Source organism: Temnothorax americanus, unplaced genomic scaffold (assembly GCF_048541705.1).
Source record: "Temnothorax americanus isolate GAGA-0224 unplaced genomic scaffold, ASM4854170v1 Scaffold7, whole genome shotgun sequence".
NCBI classification, from domain to species: Eukaryota; Metazoa; Arthropoda; class Insecta; order Hymenoptera; family Formicidae; genus Temnothorax; species Temnothorax americanus.
Genome location: NW_027509792.1, coordinates 2,416,001 through 2,441,139, shown reverse-complemented (window position 1 = coordinate 2,441,139; position 25,139 = coordinate 2,416,001). Strand labels below are relative to the sequence as shown.

General features: G+C 36.4%; 3 protein-coding genes across 10 annotated transcripts in view; 2 read left to right on the top strand and 1 right to left on the bottom strand.

Moving 5' to 3' along the window:
* LOC143906326 (gamma-aminobutyric acid receptor subunit alpha-1) overlaps positions 1–14,941 on the top strand; it is a 123,103-nt gene extending 108,162 nt beyond the window's left edge. For 2 of the 4 annotated variants that reach the window (XM_077422358.1, XM_077422357.1), the window contains exons 4-13: positions 8,266–8,486; positions 9,194–9,261; positions 9,715–9,935; positions 10,426–10,508; positions 11,811–12,010; positions 12,110–12,197; positions 12,425–12,585; positions 12,947–13,126; positions 13,498–13,649; positions 14,625–14,941. In XM_077422358.1, the coding sequence (XP_077278484.1) occupies positions 8,266–8,486; positions 9,194–9,261; positions 9,715–9,935; positions 10,426–10,508; positions 11,811–12,010; positions 12,110–12,197; positions 12,425–12,585; positions 12,947–13,126; positions 13,498–13,649; positions 14,625–14,850 (1,600 nt within the window). In that variant the 3' untranslated portion in view covers positions 14,851–14,941. Of the gene's footprint in view, positions 1–3,926; positions 4,157–8,265; positions 8,487–9,193; positions 9,262–9,714; positions 9,936–10,425; positions 10,509–11,810; positions 12,011–12,109; positions 12,198–12,424; positions 12,586–12,946; positions 13,127–13,497; positions 13,650–14,624 lie in introns of those variants that run through there. The other 2 variants (XM_077422359.1, XM_077422360.1) reach the window with 2 other exon arrangements.
* Positions 14,942–15,923: 982 nt separating this feature from the next.
* Rep (Rab escort protein) lies at positions 15,924–22,270 on the bottom strand. Of its 5 annotated transcripts, none has more exons than XR_013259479.1 (12): positions 21,902–22,270; positions 21,731–21,797; positions 21,001–21,192; positions 20,730–20,916; positions 20,412–20,649; positions 20,089–20,311; positions 19,803–20,009; positions 19,588–19,712; positions 19,352–19,512; positions 19,055–19,225; positions 18,538–18,804; positions 15,924–16,534 (listed from the first exon to the last, which is right to left on the bottom strand). XR_013259479.1 is itself a non-coding variant. In XM_077422352.1 (11 exons), the coding sequence occupies exons 1-11, from the start codon at positions 21,948–21,950 to the stop codon at positions 18,628–18,630; spliced, it is 1,797 nt and encodes a 598-aa protein (XP_077278478.1). In that variant the 5' UTR covers positions 21,951–22,270; the 3' UTR covers positions 15,924–18,627. The 5 variants fall into 5 exon arrangements, 3 of the variants coding, with proteins under 3 accessions (XP_077278478.1, XP_077278479.1, XP_077278481.1); XR_013259480.1 differs by having other exon boundaries at positions 18,556–18,804; XM_077422352.1 differs by having other exon boundaries at positions 15,924–18,804.
* Positions 22,271–22,438: 168 nt separating this feature from the next.
* On the top strand, positions 22,439–24,558 carry LOC143906330 (translation initiation factor eIF2 assembly protein). The gene is made up of 7 exons (XM_077422378.1): positions 22,439–22,576; positions 22,652–22,911; positions 22,987–23,091; positions 23,429–23,651; positions 23,783–23,905; positions 24,034–24,293; positions 24,406–24,558. Exons 2-7 carry the CDS (start codon positions 22,702–22,704, stop codon positions 24,466–24,468), a joined length of 984 nt encoding a protein of 327 aa, XP_077278504.1. The 5' UTR covers positions 22,439–22,576; positions 22,652–22,701; the 3' UTR covers positions 24,469–24,558.
* The last annotated feature ends 581 nt before the right edge of the window (positions 24,559–25,139 follow it).

Below are 25,139 nucleotides of genomic sequence, written 5' to 3'. Positions count from 1 at the left end.
AAATTGGCATCAACTACGTTAAGCTCGTACTTTGCTGATAAAACCTGCTGATATAACATGACAGCAGATTGGCGGCAGAATCCGAGCAGGATCTGTCGAATGCAGATTCTGCTCTATTTCTGCCATCAGTTTTAACCGTATAGCAAATATATTAAAGTTCGCTTGAGTTTTGCTATTAATACGCTATCGTATTTTGTTAACAAACTTTGTTATATTTCTGCCAGCATTCTAGCAACAGCATCATATGTATCAGATCTTCTGACATTTGTAGCAGACACTTTGCAGATTCTCGATACAGACTGTCTGAGTTTTCACTTATTTTAATATATATCAATTTTTAAATTTAATTAAAAATTTATTTGAAAGTCTATACATAAGTCTTACATAAGTATTTTCCAAGAAACGTTGATTTATTGCAATATTTATCAAATGAAATCAGAACTGCAAATCATTGTTTTATGCAAACCAAATAAATTCACTCAAGTTCATACTTGAATAAATACATATCTATAAATGTATTAATCCACTATGGTTTGCCGATAAGTATATAGGGAGCTTTCCAGCAAGCGACACAACTCGACACAAGTATCGTTTTATCTTTGTTGCTCATTACCAAAAAAGAAAGATAGAACGATGCTTGTGTCGACCTGTGTCGCTTGCTGGAAAGCTCCCATACTTACTTCTTTTGTGCTACTTAGATTTACATTAAACGCATATAGGCAATTACCTGCTGCATCCGACGGGAATCACGACGCGCGCGACGATTTCATCGTCGATCCGACGGAGATATCAGATTGTGTGTCAGCAGGCAGATTATCGCGTCGTTGACCGGCATTCACCTCGGTCCATCGTCGTAGCTTGAAATCGATCGGCAGTGCAAGATCACGAGATCTCCCAAGACTCGGCCGATCGTTATTTTCGTTTGCGGGATTCGCACTATATTCGCAGAATTCACCGGCTCATCACCTCTCGTTGAACGCGATCGAACTCGCGGATCACTCGAACTCGCGAAATCCGAACGCGCTGTCACGAGACCGTCATCGATCGTCGCGCAGCATCACTCCCCGTCGATGTCCACGTCCTCGTTTTCGTCCTCGTCCACGTCGTCGTTGTCTCCGTCGTCGGATGGAAACGTAGGCGCGAGGTGTTCCTGATGTGCGCCACGAGCCTCGCGGAGGCTGCTGCCTTTCATCTCTCGGTAGCTAACGCGGATCCACTGTCGATTACTCTCTTCAGACCCTCTCTCTTTCTCTCTCTCTCTCTCTCTCTCTCTCTCTCTCTCTCTTTCTCTGTCTCTCTCATTCTCGCTCCCCTCTTTCAGTTCTTCATCATGAACGCGTTCTCCCTCTCTCTCGGTCACTTCGGAGATCATCCCCCTCACTCCCACCTGCCAACGCGCGGTTTCCTCTCTGTCTCTCCGTCGCAATTCAATTCCTCTTTCTCTCGCTCTCACGAATCCTCCCTCTTCCACGCTCTCATTTTCGCGGAACCTCCTTCCCTCTCGCTTACATCCTTTTTTTCACGTGCGATTGCCTCCGTTTCACCCCCGTTTATTCCTCTGCTCGTATCTCTCTTTCTCTCTTTTCTCCCCCCTCTTTCTCTCTTTTCCCTCTTCTCTCGCTCTCTCGAATCGCCTTGATACTACTCTCTTTCGCTTCTCGGAGTCTCTCCTCGTCTTTCGTCACCGTCCCACAAGCCACCCCCGCAACTTGCCGTACGACTTGCACAAGGCGCATGCACGGTATACCTACTCTATCTCCGTGTATTCGACCTAGTGACACACAGCCGGTGATCGGATTTCCAGAACGAGCCGATCGAACACCTTCATCGTCACCATCGCCATCATCATCGCCATCACGATGTCACCACCGTCATCATCTCTACCATCTCAGCTTCTTAACGCGAGAAAAGGCGTCATTAACTTTCTCGAGTAGTAACGCGATGTCAATGCCGAGGCGATCGATGCTTATCTCGCGATGTAAGACATAAGAACCGATCGGCTCTCCCTGATCGCTCCATGACGGAACCTCGCGATGCGTATAAAAGTATAACGAAACTCGGCGGAGAAGTACGCAAAACTATATACGTTTTCTTTTTCAACCAAGCCATTTATTGCATATATCGTTATCGTTTCGATAATATAGGAATGATCCAATATTAAGAATGAAATTTGAAAAGATGCACAAATTCAGGAGTCTCCAAGAATTTTCTCAACAGCTTAATGAGAGCAAGGTTTTCAAATGCGACCGCCTTAAAAATAAAAGTAAAAGACACGAGCGCGGAGATAAGATCAAACTAATGGACCCTCGGCTAAGCATTAATGAAGATTCACCTCTGCGTCATATCACACATGTTATCGCGACGAAGATAAGTAAACTGTCGTGATTTACAACACTTTGCAGGAATGTACAAGGGTAATTTTGCGAAAATCGTTAAAAACAAATTCTTTATCGAAACCATGGACGAAAATTCTTGTCGGAAAAGCTTATTTATTTATTATTTATATTGCAGCGTTTCAATTTTCTGTGATAAACAATCTTAACTTAATTTAATTCGCTTGAAATTGAATAAAGAACGAAATCCAATATTAATTTTATTCGCATTTCTAGATATTAACTTAAAAATCAATAATAATTGAGAGTACCATTTGAATATTCTCATCCTGAAGAATCGGCTTTTATAATTTTATGCACTAGTTGCAAAAACCAGTAAATGGCGTCGTAGTACCTTAATAGCGGTTAGATTTACAATCGATAAACGGCCTCCGCCGGCAGGATGGATTCACTTACCTTCCAGGGACGATAAGAATATTCCTGTCGGCAACGCCGTCGTTGGTCGGAAATCATTTCAACACCCAATGTCCCCGGTGAAGATGCGTTTCGATCAATCTCGAAATGTCCGCGAGGAAACGCAAGCGAGAAATCACAGCACCGTATCTTCGGTCGTTCCCAAGTCGAGGGGCTACTTCTTCCAAACTCTATAAAATCAGATATATTATTTCAACAAATATATATCGCTGAAAAAGATAAAGTATTAAATTTAATTAAATTTAAGAATTTACTAAGTTGCAGTGTAGATATTAGTTTATATTATTTATACTGTTAAGAGTGAATTATATATAACTGGAGACTAAATATCAAATTTCCTTAACGTAATGATCTGTCACGATCCTGTTATTTAGAATCCGAGTCCTATTTAGATCCTGTTATTCTAAACTCTTATCCACATGAATCTGTGCATTTGGAAATTTGAATGTAAACCGACTCGCCCCTAGACGAAACCTAGTTGAAACGCGATCAGAAGCACACACAGAAACCTGCTAATTAACACAAGTTTAAAGATAGCCGCTAGAAGTGATTCAGTGAGAGAGATGATACGAATCTCGTTAATTGCAGATAGAATCTAAACTCCCGAAATCGTCAAATGTGATTTAGCTCTCTCCTAATATCTCTCAAACGTTTTAACAACATTATATAATAATCAGAAAAAACATACATGCAAAATATGAATTGGCGCTTACTTCGATATACTTTTCTAAAACTTAAAATACCAGAATTTGAAAGGCGGAACGTTCACGCAGGTAAAACACTGAGATTCTACCTGGCTGTCTAAAGTCCAATGTGCAAAATCCTTCATCTATCAATCGCTTTCAATTCACAAGTTTTCGGTTCTTGGTATTAAGCTCCTCATCTTTCTTTCCCAGCATTACGACTAAGCTGATGAAACTATACACGATAAGCCGTACAAACTTCTCCGCTTGTCGTAAGTTTCGAAGTTATCTTTCCATTCACGCATATCGTATATACAGATACCCTACAGGTACGGAAAGGATTAAAATATCAGTTAAAATGCGAGTTATTATTATTCAGACCGCAAGTTCATCGCTGTAACCACGCGGACACGCGTGGCGTTGAAGGATTAAGCGCAAATATATGGACGGCGTGATTTCGGGACTTGCGCGTCGCGACTCTTGTAAGCTCGCGTCTTAGGGGGGTTCGCGGCACGAAGATCCACGCGGCCGCCGCAATGGTCCGTCGCATCTCGTGGCGAGTGTTAAACTCCATCGGGCATCGATTCAACGAGCGTATTACCCTTGATTTCGGTGGAGCGGATCGCGAACCATCACCGAGAGGATGACACCGAGCAAGCTGCCGCTGTGAGTAAAATTAATTAGTCGCTATAGCGAGAAAATCATCGCGAAGTAGCAAGAGATTTCGGTCACCGCACATTCTTTATTTTAATAATAATACAGTATTTTGTATTTATTTTAACAGTGCACACACACACACACACACACATTGTCAGGCAAAACGCTCCGTTTTTCCTAACTTTCTTTCCTTTTTACAGCGTTTAATGCTATTAGAATAAATAAATATTTAAAATTGTCGTTAAACATGTTAAATTTAATTAAAATCACGAACAAGTGCGAGAAAATTAAAAGAAATAATTTTGATTATTTTGTGTTATATGCGAAACAATCGCCAACAAATTATGACATTTTCTTTAACACGTCTGTCTCTATAATAACTTACTTTGCCGTTTGCTCTACAACTTTACAACTCCTTTGCAACGCCCAACTGTGCCTCAACTGTGCAATTTGCAATTACGCGAAGAAACATTAGACAATAGAATGCAGATAAATAAAGCGTTCCGCTCAGAGATAATTATAATTGCATTATTGTTTACTGTTAAAAATAATTATAATGCTCCTTGCACTAAATTGTATGTAATTGTCTGAATTTTGATTAAAATCTTAGAAATTCGAACAATTTATAAAAAAATTATGCACTCTCAGATATTCCATCCTGTATAGAAAATTGTAACGACGTCAATTGTTATTCAGGCCGGCGTTATTTAATGCAACTCTTGTTTTATACATTGTACGTATGCATTCGCAAGCGCTTTGCATATTACATCTTGAAATAATGAATAATTTCAATCGGCGTATATCAAAGCCGCTTCTGACGCATAAAGCTCAAAGATGCATCTTAAGCGATTATTGGTGTACGCGTAGATTACGCAACTTGTAAAGCTTCTAAATGTTTCAAAAACAGGTCTGAGGCTGCTTCCAACGCAGATGTAATTACCCTTTGAATTTAATCGAGCGTATCTAGCGAGTCGTTATTCGTGCAAATACAATGTCGAGAGAGCACCTAAAGAGATGCGTACTTGCGCGAGATCAGTTTTACAATCAGTTCAAAGCTACCGCGGCATCTCGGCCAAATAACAATGATGAATCTTGAAAATAATCTTGCAACAAACAGCGAGATCTTTGTCCTTACTAAATAATTACAGTGAAAAATTACTAACTAGAAATACGACGAATTAAAAATCTATTTTCAAATAGAAATAACGGTATTCGGTTTGTAGCAATACAAGTTAAGATGGTTTCGCAGGATTGGCCGTCCATAGGTTCTCCATATGTATCAATGTGTATTCGCAGACATACACACAAATATTTCGTCTAAATGTAATACGTCTTATATACACACACACATGTACATCTTATCTAATATCTACAATAATAAATGTTCCGTCGATATTTGTAAAATTACTTTGCAAAAATGGAAATAAGCCTGTTTTAGTTATTTTTATATTTCTCAGCATTAGTGATAAAATATTACATTTCTAAAACATACAAATAAAAGTATTGCGCTCAGATATAAAGTGGCATGACATAATTATTATAAAAAAGAGGAGTGAGAGATATAATATATTAGTTATAATTATATTACTCTCTTAAAAAAGATAAAAACTCAATGATAAGTAACAAGTATCCATTGTTTTATTAAAATTCTCAAATGCAAAAAAGAATCGGCATATTCATATCCTTTAATATCGGTTAATATTTATTGTCTCCTTCTTTTATACTATATTGCATTCTCACTTATACTTTGAATTCTACGAATGTATTGTGTGTTAAAAAAAAAAAGATCTGACATAAGAAGAAAATTAATCAATTATCATTAATTGTCATAACGATTGACTGCAGCGTTTAGCAGAACGTTTATTTTACAATTGTTGGAAGTTTTCTGAGCTCAGATTGGATTATTCTTTTAAATCTAGAGAAATATTTGATTTCTAATATTATTATTTTATTATATTGATATTTCTTTTCGTTATAAAAGTGCTATGTTATTTTGCACGATCTAACAATGCCGATGTTGCGTTTTACATATAAACGCGGCTTGCTTCATCACTCGAAACTTCATACGGCCCACTCGAAGACCGTCTCAAACGGCTCGAAAATCGGATGCAAAATGCGCATACGATCTCGTGAGATTGTGACGTAACGGGGCGTAATGTTCTCTCGAAACAGGTGAAGCGAACCCTCGTGGACCACGGCTGCTGAATCGGCGAGTGACAAGAGGCACTCTCGTCTATTTTTTCCTTCCCGCCTCGATACCCGGCCTCGCCTTTATGCCTTAAACCGAACTCCAAACAATGCTCGTCGCGTTTATCTCGTTTGCGACTTTATTATATACGTTACGGTGCTCCGAGCTTCGGGGCAAAAATTGAAACTAATGCGGAGGGAGGGTTGATGTAACATTTAGATAACAAACGTACGTATCATATGCACCTGTTTCCTCCAGATGTGGATTTAAAATTTGGAATTAAAATTCGGATTTAAAATACGCCTCGTTGACAAATGTATATTCAGGATCTCGTTATAATGCATTTTTCGTTATAAAACTATAACATATGAATTTATAAATCCCGTACAATTTGCAAAAGATTTCGGAGGATATCGCGAGAGCAACAAGATGCCGTTTGCACTTACGATTAGCGAGCGAATGTCTTCACGCGTGTATCGCGAGCCGCGGTTTATCGGTAGCGGATAGTCCGATCCCCGCGCCAGAACAAAGTTCTGGCACGCGGACGATGCTATTTCGCGGTGGCTACGTTGAAGGGCGATAGGGAATGTGGGCATAAGAGCTGAGAGAGAACGTAGCGTGCCCTAGATAACTCCTTGTAGCATCTTTGTAACGTTAACGTCATTATTATGTCACGTTACGCCGCTCGAGGAGAAAAGCCTCGAATACCGCGCGCACCTTTTTGAAACACGCCATCGATTTTCGCTTGACGTAACAGTGCAAAATGTTTCTAAACATTTTAATTAAAATGGATATATATAAATATAGAGCGTATATACTCTGTGCGATTTGATACATAATATTTCTCTTTTTAATTAAAATATAATCTAAAACTATATATATATTATCAGATCCAAATAATAAAAAAAATACGAGTAAAAATAAATACGTCATTAGAGAGCATTTGAAAAATTAGGCTGTTAAATTAAATTGACTAAATTTGTTATATTAAAGGATACCGCACGCATAGTCAATTATGCAAAGCGATTGTTCCCGTTGCAACGAAAGCGTTGTAAAAATTGGAAACTCGGGATCTATTGGCGGTATTAACTGGTTCTCTTTAGGCTTAAAATGCGAGTGATCGATACGGATTGAAATGCGTTTCTCTCGGTAGGACAGAATATCAACTTTAAAACCAAATGGAACCTCTACGGTGAACAATCCCATTCACACATCCGTAAAGTGCACTTATGTTCGTTAAATACTTAATGAATTTCAATTATCGACATTTAGGATCTATTCATGATATTGAATATAATTTGACAGACATCGACACCCAAGTAAGATATATTATGTTCTATATTTATAATTTTTTATCACGCTTTACAATCTTTCTCATCTATTTATCTATTTAAATTACCGTATTTTGATTTGTCGACTTTAAGTTATCACAATATGGTTATGGCTTCAATTATGTTAAAAGTAGCAACAAAATGGTGTTTTAACTTTTAATTTGACGATTTTACTTAAGATCGAATTACGTGCAGTTACGTGCAGTTTACATTGAGTTGGCTAATAATTTGCATGGTGTTTCAAGTCAGTGATTGCCATACTGTTGTCGCCAAAACTTCTTACTCCTACTAGTCCTGCTGTATTAAATAGCTCAGCAATAATACGCTCCGTTTGTTAGAAATTCCAGAGTTATCAAACTGTGTGTGTGTGTGTGTGTGAGTAATTTTATTATTAATTAGCAAGATATTCAAGAACGTAAATATTCCGCAATAAACCGTTTACTTTCAGACCGCGAAGTTAGATTAAATTTTCGTAAGAAAATACGAATTTCCGATCTTGCAAGAGATTTGTTTTGCATCTAATTCTCTACGTAAACAGAATATTGCACGGAATTCATCGCCGGTGGAGTAATGAACATACTTCTGTATTATATGCGTAGTTTCGTCATTCTCGTGCCACTCACTGTGTACGAGTACCATTATTATGCGTTCGAAACCAAAGCGGCATCGAGCCTCGCGACGTTGTCGTCCGAATCGTTGACGATCAGCAGCAAGATGCCTAGAGCTACGATGAACGATATTGTCTCGAAGAACATCACCATGGTCCTCGAGAATCTATTAATGAATTACGAAAACAATCAGCTGCCCACGCACGGTAAAGGTAAGACAAACAAGAGTTAGTAGAATGGAATGCTTTTCACAAATTACGATTCAATGAGAATTTCTACTATTCACAGAAGTCATAAAACGTAAATAAGTAGATGACAGCGTATCACTCTGGTACAGATCGTTTGCTTTTTCCGTAAACTTACATATATTCTCCTCGTGCTAGACAATAAGCAGAATTTCTTCTTTGCAAATTTACAATGTATTTTTAGAGAACGCAAATAAGCGTAACGCATATGCATTTAATATCGATATTAATTTTATGAATACAAGCTAAATTGCGCTGCGGTCACTCTACAATACTGAAACTATTTCATCATGCATTATGTCCCTATACCTGCGCTAATCGCAGCATCACACAGCGGAAAATAATATCGGATATAATTGGATTCCGAAAAGCCGAGGAAGATCGTACACGGTAGCCTAACCGCTTTAATTATCGATAATTAGCTCCAGGCTACAATGTCGAATTAATAACACGTTTGTTGCAATATTAAAATTGAATTACAAAATTAAATATATGTTCAAGCGCATATCCTAATTAATTAATTATACAAACAAATTTGATGGTCGCCTATAATCGCCGCCATTTTGGTATTCTTATTTCTATTTTCTCTTTAAAGAGCTATATGTTTCAAATTCTTCGCTGGATATTGACATTTCATAAATCACGGAGATATATTTATTCCGAATTTTTTTCAGGCGTGCCCACAGTGGTCAAAACCAATATTTTAATTAGAAGTATGGGTCCAGTATCTGAGCTTGATATGGTGAGATTCGAAACTTCTCAGAGAGGAAAGTGCACCAGTAAATCTGTACACCCCTTTTCCTAGCTTTCTTTATTTTTATTTTTGCGGAGTCATACAAGCTACTTTAAGTATGCTAATTTTTAATTATTGTAACACGAATCAATCATTTACTGCAGGAACAATAATTGCTAGCTGATCTCATATCATTTTAACATTCTTCTTTCATTATTAATATCATGTTTATCATATCTTCAATACAAAGTTGATGTTAAATAACTCGTATGGGCAATACTTAAAATATATAATATATTTATTTAAGATTGAACTATGTAACACACAAGAATCTCTAATCGGCTGTTTACTGGTGCACGTGCGTACTGTTGCTTGATAGTATACACATTCTCGATGAATTCATGTTTTACTTTCGAATCTGTTTGAAATCTGTTTGATGCAGTCTTAAAAATTCTTCTACAGGATTACTCGATGGACTGTTATTTCCGGCAATCGTGGCGTGACTCGCGTTTAAGCTTTCTGGGCCCGATCAAGTCTCTCAGTCTCAGCATCAAAATGCTCGAAAGGATCTGGCGTCCCGATACCTACTTCTACAACGGCAAGCATAGTTACGTGCACACGATCACTGTGCCGAACAAATTGCTAAGAATCTCCCAGGACGGCGATATATTGTATTCCATGAGGTTTGTTCGCGCATAAATTTACGCACTGTGTAGCAAATCGAATCCGATTTCTCCGATACCTACGAGATATTTTTGAACTTCTTTTTATACACGTCATCGGCGACGTGTATATTTTTTCTCGAAAATAAAAATTATATTTCTATAATCGACAAATAGAAAAGTTCAATTCTGTACTTGGTAATATACATTCTATCGCAAAATATTTTACAAAATTATAACATTGTACCTTTGTTATTCTTAAAGTAGTCATAGTAGATGTAAATTCTTTAGAAAGCCTATTTATAAACGTTATATGAGAAGAAAATAATATAATATAAAATTGAACGATAGAATTAGATATACATTAGATATAAATATCACGTACACGCATAATTTTATTTATAATATGAAAAGATAATGGAAAAATAAGTAGCAGAATTGTAATAAATATTTTATATTTTAGTATCATAAGTAACTTTCGGTAATTCTTTTTTAATGTCTCGTAATGCAGGCTCACTATTAAGGCCAAATGTCCCATGGAACTGAGAAACTTCCCTATGGATCGACAATCTTGCCCGTTAATAATGGGAAGCTGTACGTATGCGATTTTTTAACCGCATAGTAATAATGCCGCACCTCTTGAAAAGATAAACTGCCACTATATTAAAAGATTATATAATTTTTAAAGTGAAAAAAATGCGAAGAGATTTTAAATTATAAGATTAAAGATACCAGGCAAAATTAAATTCCATAATTTTAATCAGCAAAACAAAATATTATATAATTTTTATTTTTAATCTTTTGTTTTATATTGCACTTATTGGTTCGTGCGTAGAAACCATCAGAAACACACTTTTCACGATATAATATGAAATCTGTACCCCGTATTATTTTTTAGTTTAGCAAATTGCGGCCCTTTTTCGCTCTTATATCGAAGTCTACAAATCATTTGGAAATACATGGTTTCTGTGCTTGGCGTATCAATGAGATTCAAGCTGACAGAAACGTATAAGGAAACCGGGACAAATAATACTTCATCTGTATGCCCTCGCACGCCACATTATACTGTTCCTCACGTGCATAACATTCACCAATATTATCTTTCGGCGAGTGTTCGCGATCGTCCACGTCGAAGTTACGATTGCAATAAATTCGATATTCCTTAACGGTGCCTGATGGTTCTGCCTTCCGCTATAACATCTCGCATCATGACCCATGATGCGACGTAATATCGAAACTTATTATTATAAGCGCGCTAGTGATGGTACTCTCTTCGAATCGGGATGCGTGATTTAAGATTAGTTAGATTAGTCATTGGTATTCGCGTGGCTACAGAAATATCCAAGTGAGACATATAGGATACATAGAGCATAAGGATACATTCAGCGAATGTGTACGTTGACGAATTTTCAAATGTTTAGGATTAATAATCGAGGGATAAATATGACAAATAGAGGAAACAGACTTAAAATAATTAATTAATTACTTAATTGTCTTTAATGGATATTCATTATAGAATTTATAATGGGATATCCTTGCGAAGTAGATGCATCTTTAGTATCTCTATGATATACTCTTAATTGACGAATTCTCAAATGTTTAGGATTGGCAATCAAAGAATAAATATATGGGAAGAGAGGAATGTGTATTTGGAATTTGGAATAATTAATTATTTAATTATTTATTTGTTCGCTTATTACATATTTACAGAATTTATAATAACGTAATGTAATAAAATATAATTTAATGATATTTCTACGATTTATATATATCATTGAAATAAACACGAGAGTCTTCGGCATCTCTCTTAAATGCTTCCAGTATTTTATCAGACTAATGTATCTTGAAAGATGATTTTTTTTCTATATTATGCTGTTACGTCTCTCTAATTGTCAGATGCTTACACATCGGGACAGCTGGTTTACGAATGGCAGGAAGGTAGGTCGGTGAACTTCGAGCCTGGAATGACGCTGTCGCAATTCGATTTAATGGGCTCGCCGTACAGAAATCTCACGTTTATCCGTCGCGAGGGCGAGTTCTCGATATTGCAAGTATCTTTCAACTTGCAACGCCACACCGGATACTTTCTCATACAAGTAAGCGCGCGTAAATCGTATAGCGTTCATTGCAGATGATAAACAATTTAACTTTCTTCGAGATGCGACGTAATAAAAATTTTTTTTTTACATCGGCAGGTTTATGTGCCGTGCGTCTTGATAGTCGTGCTAAGTTGGGTATCCTTTTGGATCCATCGCGAGGCGACGAGCGATCGAGTGGGTTTAGGTACAATCAATTTTTAAGATATCTCTTCCTGTCGTTTTTCTTGACATTTTCATGATTTGTCGCTCGTACAATTTATCATTTGTCGTAAAGAAAATTTTACATTTGTTTATCATTTTTCTTTCAGTTATGAGTCTTGAAAATCTCACGAGCCCTAGCTCTGTGTGTCTGAGGCGTCTAAATGGAAAACCCGACCCTGCGGATAACACACTGTGTCATAAATTTTACAGGTATCACCACCGTCTTGACGCTATCAACGATAAGCCTCGATTCCAGAACGGATTTGCCGAAAGTTAGATACGCTACCGCTCTCGATTGGTTTCTATTGATGAGTTTCGGTTACTGCATCGCCACCCTCTTGGAGTTCGCGGGTGTTCATTACTTCACGAAGGTGATAATTCTGCGTAATCGCGATATTTTCTCATCCGTTCAATCGCTTCTTTATATATCTTAAGAGAAGATATATCGAGAGAATTTACAACATAAAGTATTTTGGGAAAACGATTGCGATCTTCCAGGATCTCTAATTAAATATAGTTTTTTTTATCTTTGCAGCATGTATTTTCGATGTAAGTGAATGCTAGAAAACGTAGTTTCATGTTTACATATGTAAGTGTAAAAAAATTACTACATTTGCACGAAAGATTATTCAAACAATATTCAAAATTATTGTTGCATCTTTAATTACAAATATACATTTAAAAAAAGATGAAATTTGTGTTAATATCAATCTAATTTTGATTAATTTTCAGGTTGGTAGCGGCGAGATTCCGTTGGACGACGAAGAATGGGAAGAATGGAAGGGCATCGCGAGCGAGGAGTTCGAGGATACATTTCGCACGATGATTTCTTGCAGCCCTCAGACTGTTCATCCGGAGATTATCGATACGAATACTAGGAAGCGTGGTTCCCTCATGTCCGCACTATACAGTGTTAGCTTGATATTTTAATAAAAATTGTTAACAAAGTCACCCAAACAATATCAAAGACATGTCTTAGAAGTTCAGGAGATTTTTAAAAATGTAAAACGCCCTTTTCAGATATTTATATTTTCTGTATTCTGGCCTTTCTGTAAAAATTTGTAAATTAATTTTCCGTAATTCCCAGAAAATTATATAATTTACGAATGATTGAAGTGCAGGAAAATTAATCCTGTAAATCTGTTAAAATATTCGATCTTCGGAGTCCGGTCTAAAAATATTTAATTTTTTTCTGAATTCTCGACAGGTTCTTCTCCTAGAATTTAATATCTATCAATTGCACGTGAAATATCAGTTGTTAATTCAAGTTTTACTTCCGGCAGGACGGCGTCACATACGAAAGAGATTCCTGCCATTCCATCACGGTCGCCGTTTCTTCAAAACCGTCGACCATGGAGAGACAGACGCAAACTGAGCTTATTTTACCGATATGGCGACAGTTTCTCTATTGCTTAGCAGGAGATGATGCTTTCAGGTACATTACGTACGCGTTAATAAGAAAACATAAAGTAACGTGATATCACTGCGGCATCTCATATTCGATTTCTATTGCGCCAATTTAAAAGACTCTAATTATAGCTATTATAATTTCTTTTTATTATTACGTGTTATTTCTGCTATTTATAAATAAACTAGCAAAATTGTCGCAAAAATTAAAAAATCGTAAATTTTAAAATATGTTCATTTTTATTTGTATTTGTTAAGTCATTTTAAACCTTTCGTCGGTGTAAGTCATCCCAACGTGATCTTTGTCGATAACATAATATTGATGCATATTAATGCATATAAGGTGCAAAATTGGTTTTGTGTGTGATTACACGTTCCATGTTATGTCATCTCTGACTAAGAGTCACTTTGCTTATTTGTAAAGTTGACTTGCAGTTGATGCACATTCGATACTTGTTTTATTTATGTAGTTATTTTTATCATACCTTTTGTTTACTCTCTAGTCTTTAGACATATGACCATTACATTCAACAAAATCAGTCCCACGCGCTGCAGCATTGATGAATTGCTCCGTGAGAACAAGCGTCACATTTTAATTGTACTAATTCCGTAATATCTAACAGTAAATAACGCTGAGGATAATTTCAAAGAAAAATCTTTTTTTATATATCTTTTATACAATTTTTAACGACTAATTTATGATGCGATATATTTAAGTCACAGCAATTAGATTGTATTTTAATTATGTTGATTTAAGACCTGAATGTATTTGCGTTATTATAATAATTTATTAAGCTTCATGGTCCTTTAACTTATTGTTTAATTTATGAGTTTGATTCTTTGCAAGCCTCTTGTGTGACTTTAGTTTATTTTAATTATAAAATATCTTGTACATGTTTTTTTTAACTTAATATTTTTATTCATTTCATTTTTATTATATTACTCTTTTATTAATATAGCTACATAAAAAAGATGCGCAATAATTAATATCTAAAATTTCCAGGCGTCGCCGGCAACGAGAAGCGGCTAGCAACTATCGAAAATGCGGCGATCGTATGTCGAGGAGGCACATAAACAGCGTGTCTTACATCGACAGGGTGGCGCGGATAGTCTTCCCCGCGTCTTTCGGTCTACTCAACGTCTGCTACTGGGTAGTCTACGTCACCTATCAAGAAGAATTTAAGTGGCAGGATCCGCCGATCGGGTCGATAACGCCGATCTCCCATTAACGAAATATTAGTAATGACAATGAAGCAAACATATAATGTATTACGAAGCGGGAGAGGATCGTGCCACTTCGTTCTTTTGAAATTAAATTATCAAATTTATCTCAAATTAAGTTATCAATCGTACGTACATGTCGTACATATTATAATATGTATTATAATATGTAGTATATAATTTTTTATTAAAAATCGTAATATATACGTAATTCTGTGTTAGACTCTCGAAATTGAACACGCGTTTGCCAAATGTCCTATATATATCGATGCCTTAATTCCTAGAATAGAATAACGAGAAATATACATATTAGACAAACGAATTACATTTTTCTCGTAAATTTCCGGCTTTATCTTAGTGATAGTGTACATACGAATGTTAGGAAATTTAGAAAGTAATTTTTGATTTTTTTCTTCTTTCTTCCCTTTCTCTTCACTATACTAGAAGCCTTGATTACTAGCCTTCGTCAAATTATTATACAAATTTATTTTAAAGAATAAATTTATTAAATAAATAAATTTAATATATATATATATATATATATATATATATATATATTCATTTAATATTCAATAAATAAACTTGCCGAAATTTTCACGCGTTTTCACGATACTCGCTTTCTTGCCCAAAATATCGTTTGGTGAATATGACGATTGTATATAAATCGATGTGATGTGATGAAGGATGGATGTGGCGTTGCACCACAAATATCACTCAAAACTCTTCGTAAGTCGGATATGATTCCACTTGCGTCGTTGTTATTCGACTCTTGGTAAGAGCGTCGATGAGAAGTTTTTTTGAACGTTGTCTCTTCGTCGGTATAAGTCATTTTATAAGAACTATACATTGTTGACATTCAGAATTCCCCCCCCCCCCAAGAACACACTTCCAAAGTCTAACACAAAAGTGGCATTCTCAGTATGTCCGCAACAACATCGCAACCGCACACCTTACAACGCACGATTATTAACACAAGACTTTGTAATATTTTTATTTTTAATATTACGACACGCGCAGCGGTTCATTGTGAAGTTTATGCCACTGAAGGTCTCAACCAAGATCGAAACGTCTGGGTATAGACTCATTTTAGGAATAAGTACTTTTATTTGGTATGACTTTCTTATGTATAATATATAGTTTACGCATGTCACGACAATAATAGTATTTAAAACTTAATTAGATCTTTACATATATTAGGCTCCATTGCCTGATAACTATAGATTTTCCTTGAGTAGTAATAATTATTGATTCAAGAATAGACGAGTATATATTTTATGGTATAATATTCTTTGTCGCAGAAATAAGGAATAATGCAAAGTCAGGAGATTTTAAGGAAATTTAATTTTCGATAATCGAAAAATGGACGATAACAAGATAGTACACGATGAAACATACGCACAATCAAGGTGGAACCCGAACAGAGAAATGTCGACGTTGAGGTGAAGTTAGCGAAGGACATTCGCGGCTCATCAGGCTTAGAACTCTGTGTAGTTTGTGGGAATAGAGCCAAGGGTAGGCACTACGGGGCGATCAGCTGCGACGGTTGCAAGCTCTTTTTTGTGCGCAGCATCCGCAAGCAGCTGGGCTACCAGTGTCGAGGAAGCAAAAGTTGTGAAGTGACCAAACGCCGCAGAAATCGTTGTCAGTATTGTAGACTTCAGAAGTGCTTGGCGATGGGCATGAGAAGTAACTCTGTGCAACATAAAAGAAAACCGGTATTGGGTGAGTCGGCTGCGACAAAAGTTGGCAGTCGTCGTAGTCCTAGAGTAAAGCCACCCACAACCCTGCCAAAGCGCGAGAATTCAGATTTAAAGTTGAACCGTTTTCGTCCGATTAACAAGAATGATACTAATAATAGTATTCAGTTATTTTTTGAGAGTATGGTACAAAGTACGTTGAGTTCACCTAAATAAGTACAAGCACGCATTAAAATGCAGGTCTGTGAAATTGTTAATGAAGCACAAAAACGATACTGTGAATCGCAGGCAAAATCCAAGACTAATCTGATATCACTCGTCAGACATCACGCTTAGGGGGCTAAGCGTGTAATAAATCCTGCTGTCACTCGTTAGACAACTCTTCTGTCTTTACTTAATCAAATCGTTCATTTGAAGTACGCAGGTGAAAAAAAAAACAGATTTTCAAGTCATAGTATAAGTCTCAATTTTTATCGGATATTGATAATAATTAATTGATCACTCAGGATATTTTACAAAATCACTTGGCCAAAAGTGTCGTCAGCTCTTCGACTAAATAATTAGTTTACTTCACTAAAAGTTCATTTTACTTCAATATTTATTATTTATTTATTTATTTATTTTTTATGTGGCTTGCAATGATGTATAGAACAGCGAGTGACAAATTTTAGCCGTAAGAAAAAAACATAATTAAAATATTTCTATTTTTCAGATTCATGTCATCAGTAATCTTTGACTAATTTATAATATATTCTGAATAATTCTAATTTATAACATTCTTGTGTTTTGTTATGTGTTACATATTTTGGTTTTTGTCATTTCTTTTTGTGCTATTAATTTGTAAGTTACTAGATATTATACAACGCAATTGTAAAAGTACTTACAAGTTCTTTTACTATTATTATTAAATAGTAAATTATTACATAACGAGCCCCTGGTTATATATTCTTTCTAATAAATTATGATTGCATGAAATATTTGACTTTTGATTTATAATCTAAGATTCATATAAAAAATCTGAAAAAAATATAAAATTATACAGAAGTTCTAAAAATCTATATATATATTATATATTCTAAAAAATTATATATATATAAAATTCTGAGAAAAATTTTCACCAGGACTATAAAAATTTTTTCAGAATTTTTCATATAATTTTTCAGAATTTCTATAAATTTAGCGTTAAAAATAATGTGTTACACTCATCCCTGCACTGAAAAAAAAAGTTAGATCCAAGAAAATATTTGTTCACATAGTACCAATGGCCTTATTTACTTAATATAATCATATATATATATATATATATATATATATATATATATTTAGAATTAGATATTTTTACTTAAATTAAGTCAAGATATCTAATTCTAAATAAATATATGTGATTAAATTGAGTAAATAAGGCCATTGGTACTATGTGAAAAAATATTTTCTTGAATCCAACTATTTTTTTCAGTGTGGGGGGAACGTATATTCTAGATAGCAGATATGAAGGGTCAATAGAGGTTTATAATTAAACCTATTTTGCTAGCTTAGCTCCTATATAAATCAACCTATTTTAACGCTAAAAACAGTAAAAAGAGAAATTTGAGACAGCGTTAGGGTCAAAGTAGGAGCAAATTATATCATTATAATTGAGCCTATCTTTACATCTTAGCTCCTACTAAATTTTATAATTAATGAAGGGTCAAAATTTCGACTCGGGATTCAGCTGTTAATAAAACATATACAGACATTGTAAATGACCTTTTTCTTCTTTTTCCGCAATAACTGCAGAATTATCGCACCTAAGTTAATAGCCACAAAAGCTGTTTTTCTAACACGGTAAATATCCATTATAGCGAAATTTCAGCACTTTGTAAAAGTTAACACAGAAGTTAGAATCGACTCAAACACGAATTCGCGTATGAGTTTACGGTTCTTTATGTTACGTTTCGTTACGATTATGGGCTGTCATTGTAGACGATAGGAGGCAATTTCTTACGGTTACGGTCTTACGGTTAGGGTTAGGCTTACGGATCTCCATTGGACCCGCGCCTTTATCCGCTTTTCGACAATAGAGACGCAAAAGCATTATATGATAATTGTTCATTCTTCCTCTTTTTCGGCTTTCTCGACGTCTTGCTTCTCCTCACCCTCCGCGATATCACCACCCTCGAATTTCGGGCCCGGTGCTTCGTCACCTTCCAGAACAATTTCCTCTGGATCAGGCGCGCGTGGCAAAAAGTCTTCGTCTGGATACATAGACTTGAAAATGTTTTTAGCCTGAAAGTAAAGAAACAAAAATTTTAAAGGATTATCTAATGCAATTTAGTACTATTTATTTAATTTAAAGTACCATTTATATTATATCAAAGCAATAACTTTGAAAAAACCGACATCGTTTTGCAGCAAGTATATCCATATAAAAAATAGTGCAAACTATAAGGTATTTGAGAAATTATATTTTACAATTAGTTACATTTATACAATTATTTACTACTTTATATTATTATATGATATTATCAATACATACCTGATTTACAGCAAAGTCGAAATCAAGCTCAAGATCCGGTCCGGAACATAGATGTATATTACTCGGCGCAGAATCGCTTAGTTTAATGTCGCTCGCAGGTAAATTCAGATACAAAGACCATAATACTTGGGGTACCGGATACTCAGTTTCTTCCTTCTCTTGTCGGTCATCCTAATATAATTATTTAATTTAAAATATCACGTTTACTTTCACATTGATACAATTTTAATGCCTTCGGTATTTTACCTTGTAAAATATAATTCTAAATTATTGATAATTTTTATCAAGATATTTTACCTGAAGATGTCGTTTATCAGGAGAGACTGTTTGAGTATGAGAATCAGAAGAACTACGTACAACATTAGATTGAAGCGGTTCCGCTCTCAGGAACTTATTCACGACATATGCTAGATCCTCCTTTGCGTTTTTAGTACGTTTGCATGTCATATGAACTATGACTAGAAAAAAAAGGAAAGTGTACAATGTGCAAACCGATTTTTAAGTTAGAATATTTCCATTAATGTTATACATACACAATCCTTGAGGGCAGGCATTAGTAGATGGTCCCAATTCGATTAGAGTAACGGCTTCTTGATCTTGTTCTTCCGGCGGATAGTACAAAAGAGTTAGACTTTCTTTTTCACCTTGCATAATTGACCTGCAGAAGCGAAAAATATGTCTCCAATAAAATATATTGCGCGCACACGTAATGTATTATCTTATCAACTCTAAAAACTAAAGAAAATACCTGTCAGTAATGAAAATTCCGCGCGAAATTTGATTTTCTCCCTCAGAGGCTACAATTTCTGGTGGCAAGTGTCCCTGCCCTACGACTAAATGCTCCAAAGCCAATCTCTGTCTTCCACTGATAATGGCCTTGCATTTATCCTCGTTAACTACTACGCCGTCTAATTGTCTCTTTAAGCAATAAATTCCACCAAAGACTGCACACAGTCTAAAAGTATGGAAAATGTTATTTTTTATGTAACTGTAAAACAGAATGAAAGTTTCACCGCGTTTTTAGAAACACACACCTGCAGAAACATTGAGGCAGTTCTCCGCTTCCGTACATAGGCCATAAGAAGGGTGTATTTCCATAACGTCCAAGACTATTGAGAAAATGCTTCGTACGATTAACGCCGTCTCTACATGACGTTTTGTCCGTTGCCATTGCAATAGCTTGCATAACATAATGCTGCACTATAGGCGTAAGACGTTTCGTATTAAGATATTCTAAGAACGTTTTATCACGGAAACCTAGAGACGTAAACGGGACACATTATTATTAAGTCAGGAATTAAATAATTACAAAAAATACATGCTCACACGTGACGCGTTTACGTAATGTGACACGCACCATCAAATTCTGGACTATCGGCACCCTGTTCCATGCAGGATGTCAGGAGCTGCATCAACATTCTCTTCTCGATCACGCTAACCGTTTTGTTAGCAAACACATCGGCTCGAGAACAAGGAACTTGGGTAAGTTTACCGTCCATAAAAGTGGCAACCCTAGAGACCGCACGGAATTCAGCATAACGCGCAATGTTGCTAGAAATCAACAGTTCCACTAATTCACCACGGGCGAATAATAACTGCAATAAGAATCACGTGTCATGTACATATGCACATTAAAAGAATTAATGCACGTATCTACAAATATCTGTAATCTTACTTTAGGCGCCAGATCGATATTAAATCTTCTATACTCCTTCTTGATACGGTCTATGCTCCACTGTTTCACATTCTCCTTTCTGTCAGCCTTGTCTTGATCAGTCTTTTCCGCGCCATCGACTGCGGCACTATCTCCAGAACTCTCGGTCTGGGTGTCCTTCGAAGAGACGTCAGGTAGGTCCGCATCGCTGCATAAAAAAGGAAACTAGTCAGAATATACGAGATACCATCTAAAATCGTTAAACGGTTAATTTATGCAGATCATTTCTTACTTGGAAATATACCAGATTTCTCCGATGTTCTCGACTGTGGAATACTGGTCACTAGCTTTCAAAAATTTTTCGTCCTCCTTCAAATCGACATTTGTATTCCTAGTATTACTTTTAACCGTTTTTAAATCTTCCATCCACTTTTGCAGGCCATCGAAATTAAATGTAGCCCACAGCCCTCCGTAATATTCGTTGCTAAATAAAATAAGTAAAAATTCTATTTAATAACGCACGAATATTGCCCTGATTATAAATAGCTTATCATATCATATTATGAAGTGTGAAAGAAAATCCTTTTATCTGTTAACAAAAATGCGTGATAAAAATTCAATCAAGATTATTACTTTACTTTCTTATTTTTCCTCAAATGATCAAGCTAGTTAATTTTTTACATTATTATAGTTAAAGAAAATTTAATTAAAAATAAAAAAAATTAAATTTAAAAATCAATCACGTATCTAACACCCACAATTGTACATCAATAAACACATTGATAACAAATCTGCGCAACAAAATTGTTTCATACAATTTTGGCATACATACTCTTAAGGATTTGATTTAATAAAATAATTAAACATTAAAAAGAACATTAAATAGATACTGATAACCAATCGCCTTTGTAATCTCGTACGTCAAACATGCTTCAAATTATGTATATATAATTGACAGGTGACAGATCGTCGGTCCAGGGGAAAAGAGGAGGAAAAGGACACGTCAGGCATCCGGTCGTTACCTGTCCAGATGCAGAACCCTCTTGCCGATCCTGCTTGCCGCCGCGGCGACGATGGACTCGGTCATACCTGTCGGAAATCATAACAGCGAGATGAGGGATTACCGGCGAGGAAAAAAATATTCCTTCTCGTTGGCAAACGCGACATGTTCCCGTCATGATAAAAATCAATACCCGTTCCAACGACGACCACGTCGTATTCGGTCGGCAGATCGTCCTCCATGGTTGTCCCTCCCTCGGCGGCTGCCTCGGTTGCTGATCGGGTGCACGGGGTGCGACAGTCAGTGTGCGTGCGGCGAATAAATTATAAATTCGCGATATATCGGACACGGGCCGATCAATTGATCTTCCACGGCGACCGACGAGATTCGCGTTAAAAAAACGACCCCGCCCCGCACGCGACTTTCGCTCGCAACTCTCGCGCGCGCGCACACACACACACACACAGAGGCCCGGTTCAACCCTTTTTTTGCACGGAGTTTGACAGAACGAACGGTGCAAAAGCAGCCAAAGGGGCGCGAGCGGATTAGCGCATCCGCATATGCACGACCGATGTAAGAAGACAGGTGTAGCAAGTCCAAGATGCGCAGCCGGCGCAGCGCAGTAGACATTTTCTTTGACCAATCAGAAACTGGTCCGCGAGATAGTCTCGCTCGTCGCGCCGCGTCGCGTCGCGGAGAAAGACGTGAAACAAACGAGAATGCCTGTTTTCATAAATGCGATTTAAGAACAGCTGGAACAACATTCACTCTAGTTACTTTGTTGCCTCTATGGTTTAAATCGCGTGTTTGACAAGTTGTCAACTTTACTCAATTTTCCTTTACTCGAGGAACTAGTCACGAACTTGTGGTCAGTACTTACAATACCTAACATATATATCTTTTTCATTCTGAAAATTTAATGAGCATTACATTAATCTTTTAGGAAATTCAATTTCCGATAAAGCACATACAAGTACAAAAGATTTGGGAAGGATGGTTAACGATTTAAAACTGGAGTGCTCCTTTTCCTCTTGGTATCCAGCGTTCAAGAAAGATTCTCTAGAGGCCAGGATTCTTCATATTCCCGACGAAGTTCTAAAGTATTTGGAGTATGACACGTTTGTGTTGCCGCTCGAGGCAGCGAGATCTTTACCAGAGGATTCCGAATGGGCCGACGGCTCGCCGGTGACGTGCGAAGAAGAGGTATTTATTATTCTTTTTTGTTTAGGAGATGACGGAATTATAATCCAGCAATTTATATATATGAATTTTTTGCAGGAGACAGATTATCAACCAACGTTTCCCGAATTCAGTCAACAAATACAGGAAATATTAGATGAGTACGATGCAATATTTGTCAAGACAAACTGGAGTACGCCTGCGGTAAATTATTTTCTGTTCTGCATTCCTATTTCGCAATTGGATCAGTCATTTTAGAAAGAACGGTTCTTTCAAAAATTCCCATTTTTTTTCAAGAAACGACAAGCATGTATGTCTACGTGAAAAAAACTACCGTGTGCAGTAAAAATCAAAATTTTTTTTCTAAAATGAATGATTCATTTAATGGATCAATTGGTTGTTTATAAATTTTCTATTATATGGATAGCAATAATGTAATTTTGTAATAATTGTTTTAATATAATTATATGATTTATATTTCTATAAGATGAAGATAAAATTGTAGTATAATTTACAATATATAATTGTAATTGTTTCACAGGATGCCATGTGGGTTGCGCCAACAAAGACTCTCAAATGCAATACGCTAGAAGAGGTCTACCTGTTGCTGAAAAGTTCCGACAGGATCGCCAAAGATCTAAACGTCGTGAAATCGTTGAGGGGCTCTGATAATTCTTTGCCGTTCTGCCTGGTGCTGAAACAATGGCGGGATATTAATCCGTGCGCAGAATTTCGCTGTTTCGTCATGGATAATGAGCTCATTGGTAATTCATCTCAACTCGATTTCACTTTTCCCTCAACCATTAAATTTTATTCGGTATTAACTCCTTTCGTGTCTCTCTGTTTGCCTTTACAAAGTTAATTTCCGTGATAACAAATCATATATCTTACGCAGCTATAAGTCAGAGGGATATATCGCAGTACCACAGTTCCAACGAGTCAGAAAAGTATGATATACAGACAGACATCAAAAGCTTGTTTTCGGAGCGTATCAAGGGCAGATTTCCGTTGCGCAACTGTAAGAGCACTGTACTAAAATTAATGACGATATTCGAATTAAGGCCTGTTCGTTTTCGCTTCACTTCTGAACTAGTGCAGCAAAAACGAACAAGCCTTATAACTCATTCGAGTTCATTTTTCTGGCAGATTCCTTCGACGTTGTACGACGTAGAAAAGATAAAGTGAAAATAATAGATTTCGGTACGATGGATGCGGCGTCTACGAAAGGAACGCTTTTTACGTACGAGGAGTTACAAAATCATATCGAGAACACGCCGGAGTTCCGTTTTATCGGGGAGGAAATAGGTATTCAGCCGAAGCCTCCTACGCAATTTTGCATTCCGCAAGAGATCAGCGAGTTCTTCCAATCGAGAGACAACGTCACGTTCCTGGACATTATACAGAGGGTACGTCTTCCGGTTACTAAAGAAATACGCTTGCAAGATTTGGCGACTTGTTTCAACGTCGCTTTTAAGTTCGACGCTTAATCGTGGTACCATAAGTTTTGCTTTGTTACAGGAGGTGGAGAATCAGCGGAAAGAGCATGAGAAAGAAAATGCTGACGTTTCAGAAAGTACTTGATGTATATACAACGTATAATAAACATTTTCCTTATATACGAACATCAGCTGTAACTCTTTTACTCACATGTACAAGGGGTACAAAACTTAAGAGACGGGTTGTAAGTTATTGTTACATTTTATCTTTCCCGAAGAGAGGCTAATATCTATAATAGTAAGTACATGCGCTAATAAATATACGCGTGATTACACAACGAGCGGGGATTCTACTTTTTAAAATATATAATACATTTTAGCCCGTTTTTAAATCCTACGTTTTGAGATCATTCGATTACAGGCGCTAAAAGGAATAATCGAACTTGTTCAAGTTATTTCGCTGTTCTTACCAAATTCCAGTTTCTTCTTTATTTCGGTAACGATACGCGTTACAAGAAATTCTGAATTACCTGCTTGCAACACAAACCATTTTCTGATTTGTCAAAACCGATCATTCTGGTAGCGCATCGCGACACGTGAGTTACGATCTGAAGCTCTTGATTTATATTATATAGTTGTACATACAAGTACATGCAACTAAATGCTCCTGATCATCGAATCGTCTGCGTATGTGTGTGCGTGTGTGTGAATGAATGTACACCGACAGGATATTTAAATACAGAACTTTCACTTTTATTCTGCCAGACTCTCTTTTTCTATCATTACATTACATAAAACGATTAAAGGCTATCCTAC

What these genes read in the sequence shown, in the direction of transcription:
- LOC143906330 (XM_077422378.1), top strand. Translation starts at nt 22,702, where the DNA reads ATGGTTAACGATTTAAAACTGGAGTGCTCCTTTTCCTCTTGGTATCCA. An exon ending in CATGGATAATGAGCTCATTG is followed by an intron (nt 23,652 to 23,782) that starts GTAATTCATCTC and finishes TATCTTACGCAG; the next exon opens with CTATAAGTCAGAGGGATATA. An exon ending in TCCTGGACATTATACAGAGG is followed by an intron (nt 24,294 to 24,405) that starts GTACGTCTTCCG and finishes GCTTTGTTACAG; the next exon opens with GAGGTGGAGAATCAGCGGAA.
- Rep (XM_077422352.1), bottom strand. Translation starts at nt 21,950, where the DNA reads ATGGAGGACGATCTGCCGACCGAATACGACGTGGTCGTCGTTGGAACG. An exon ending in GAAATCTGGTATATTTCCAA is followed by an intron (nt 20,917 to 21,000) that starts GTAAGAAATGAT and finishes TTTTTTATGCAG; the next exon opens with CGATGCGGACCTACCTGACG. An exon ending in ATATCGATCTGGCGCCTAAA is followed by an intron (nt 20,650 to 20,729) that starts GTAAGATTACAG and finishes TTCTTATTGCAG; the next exon opens with TTATTATTCGCCCGTGGTGA.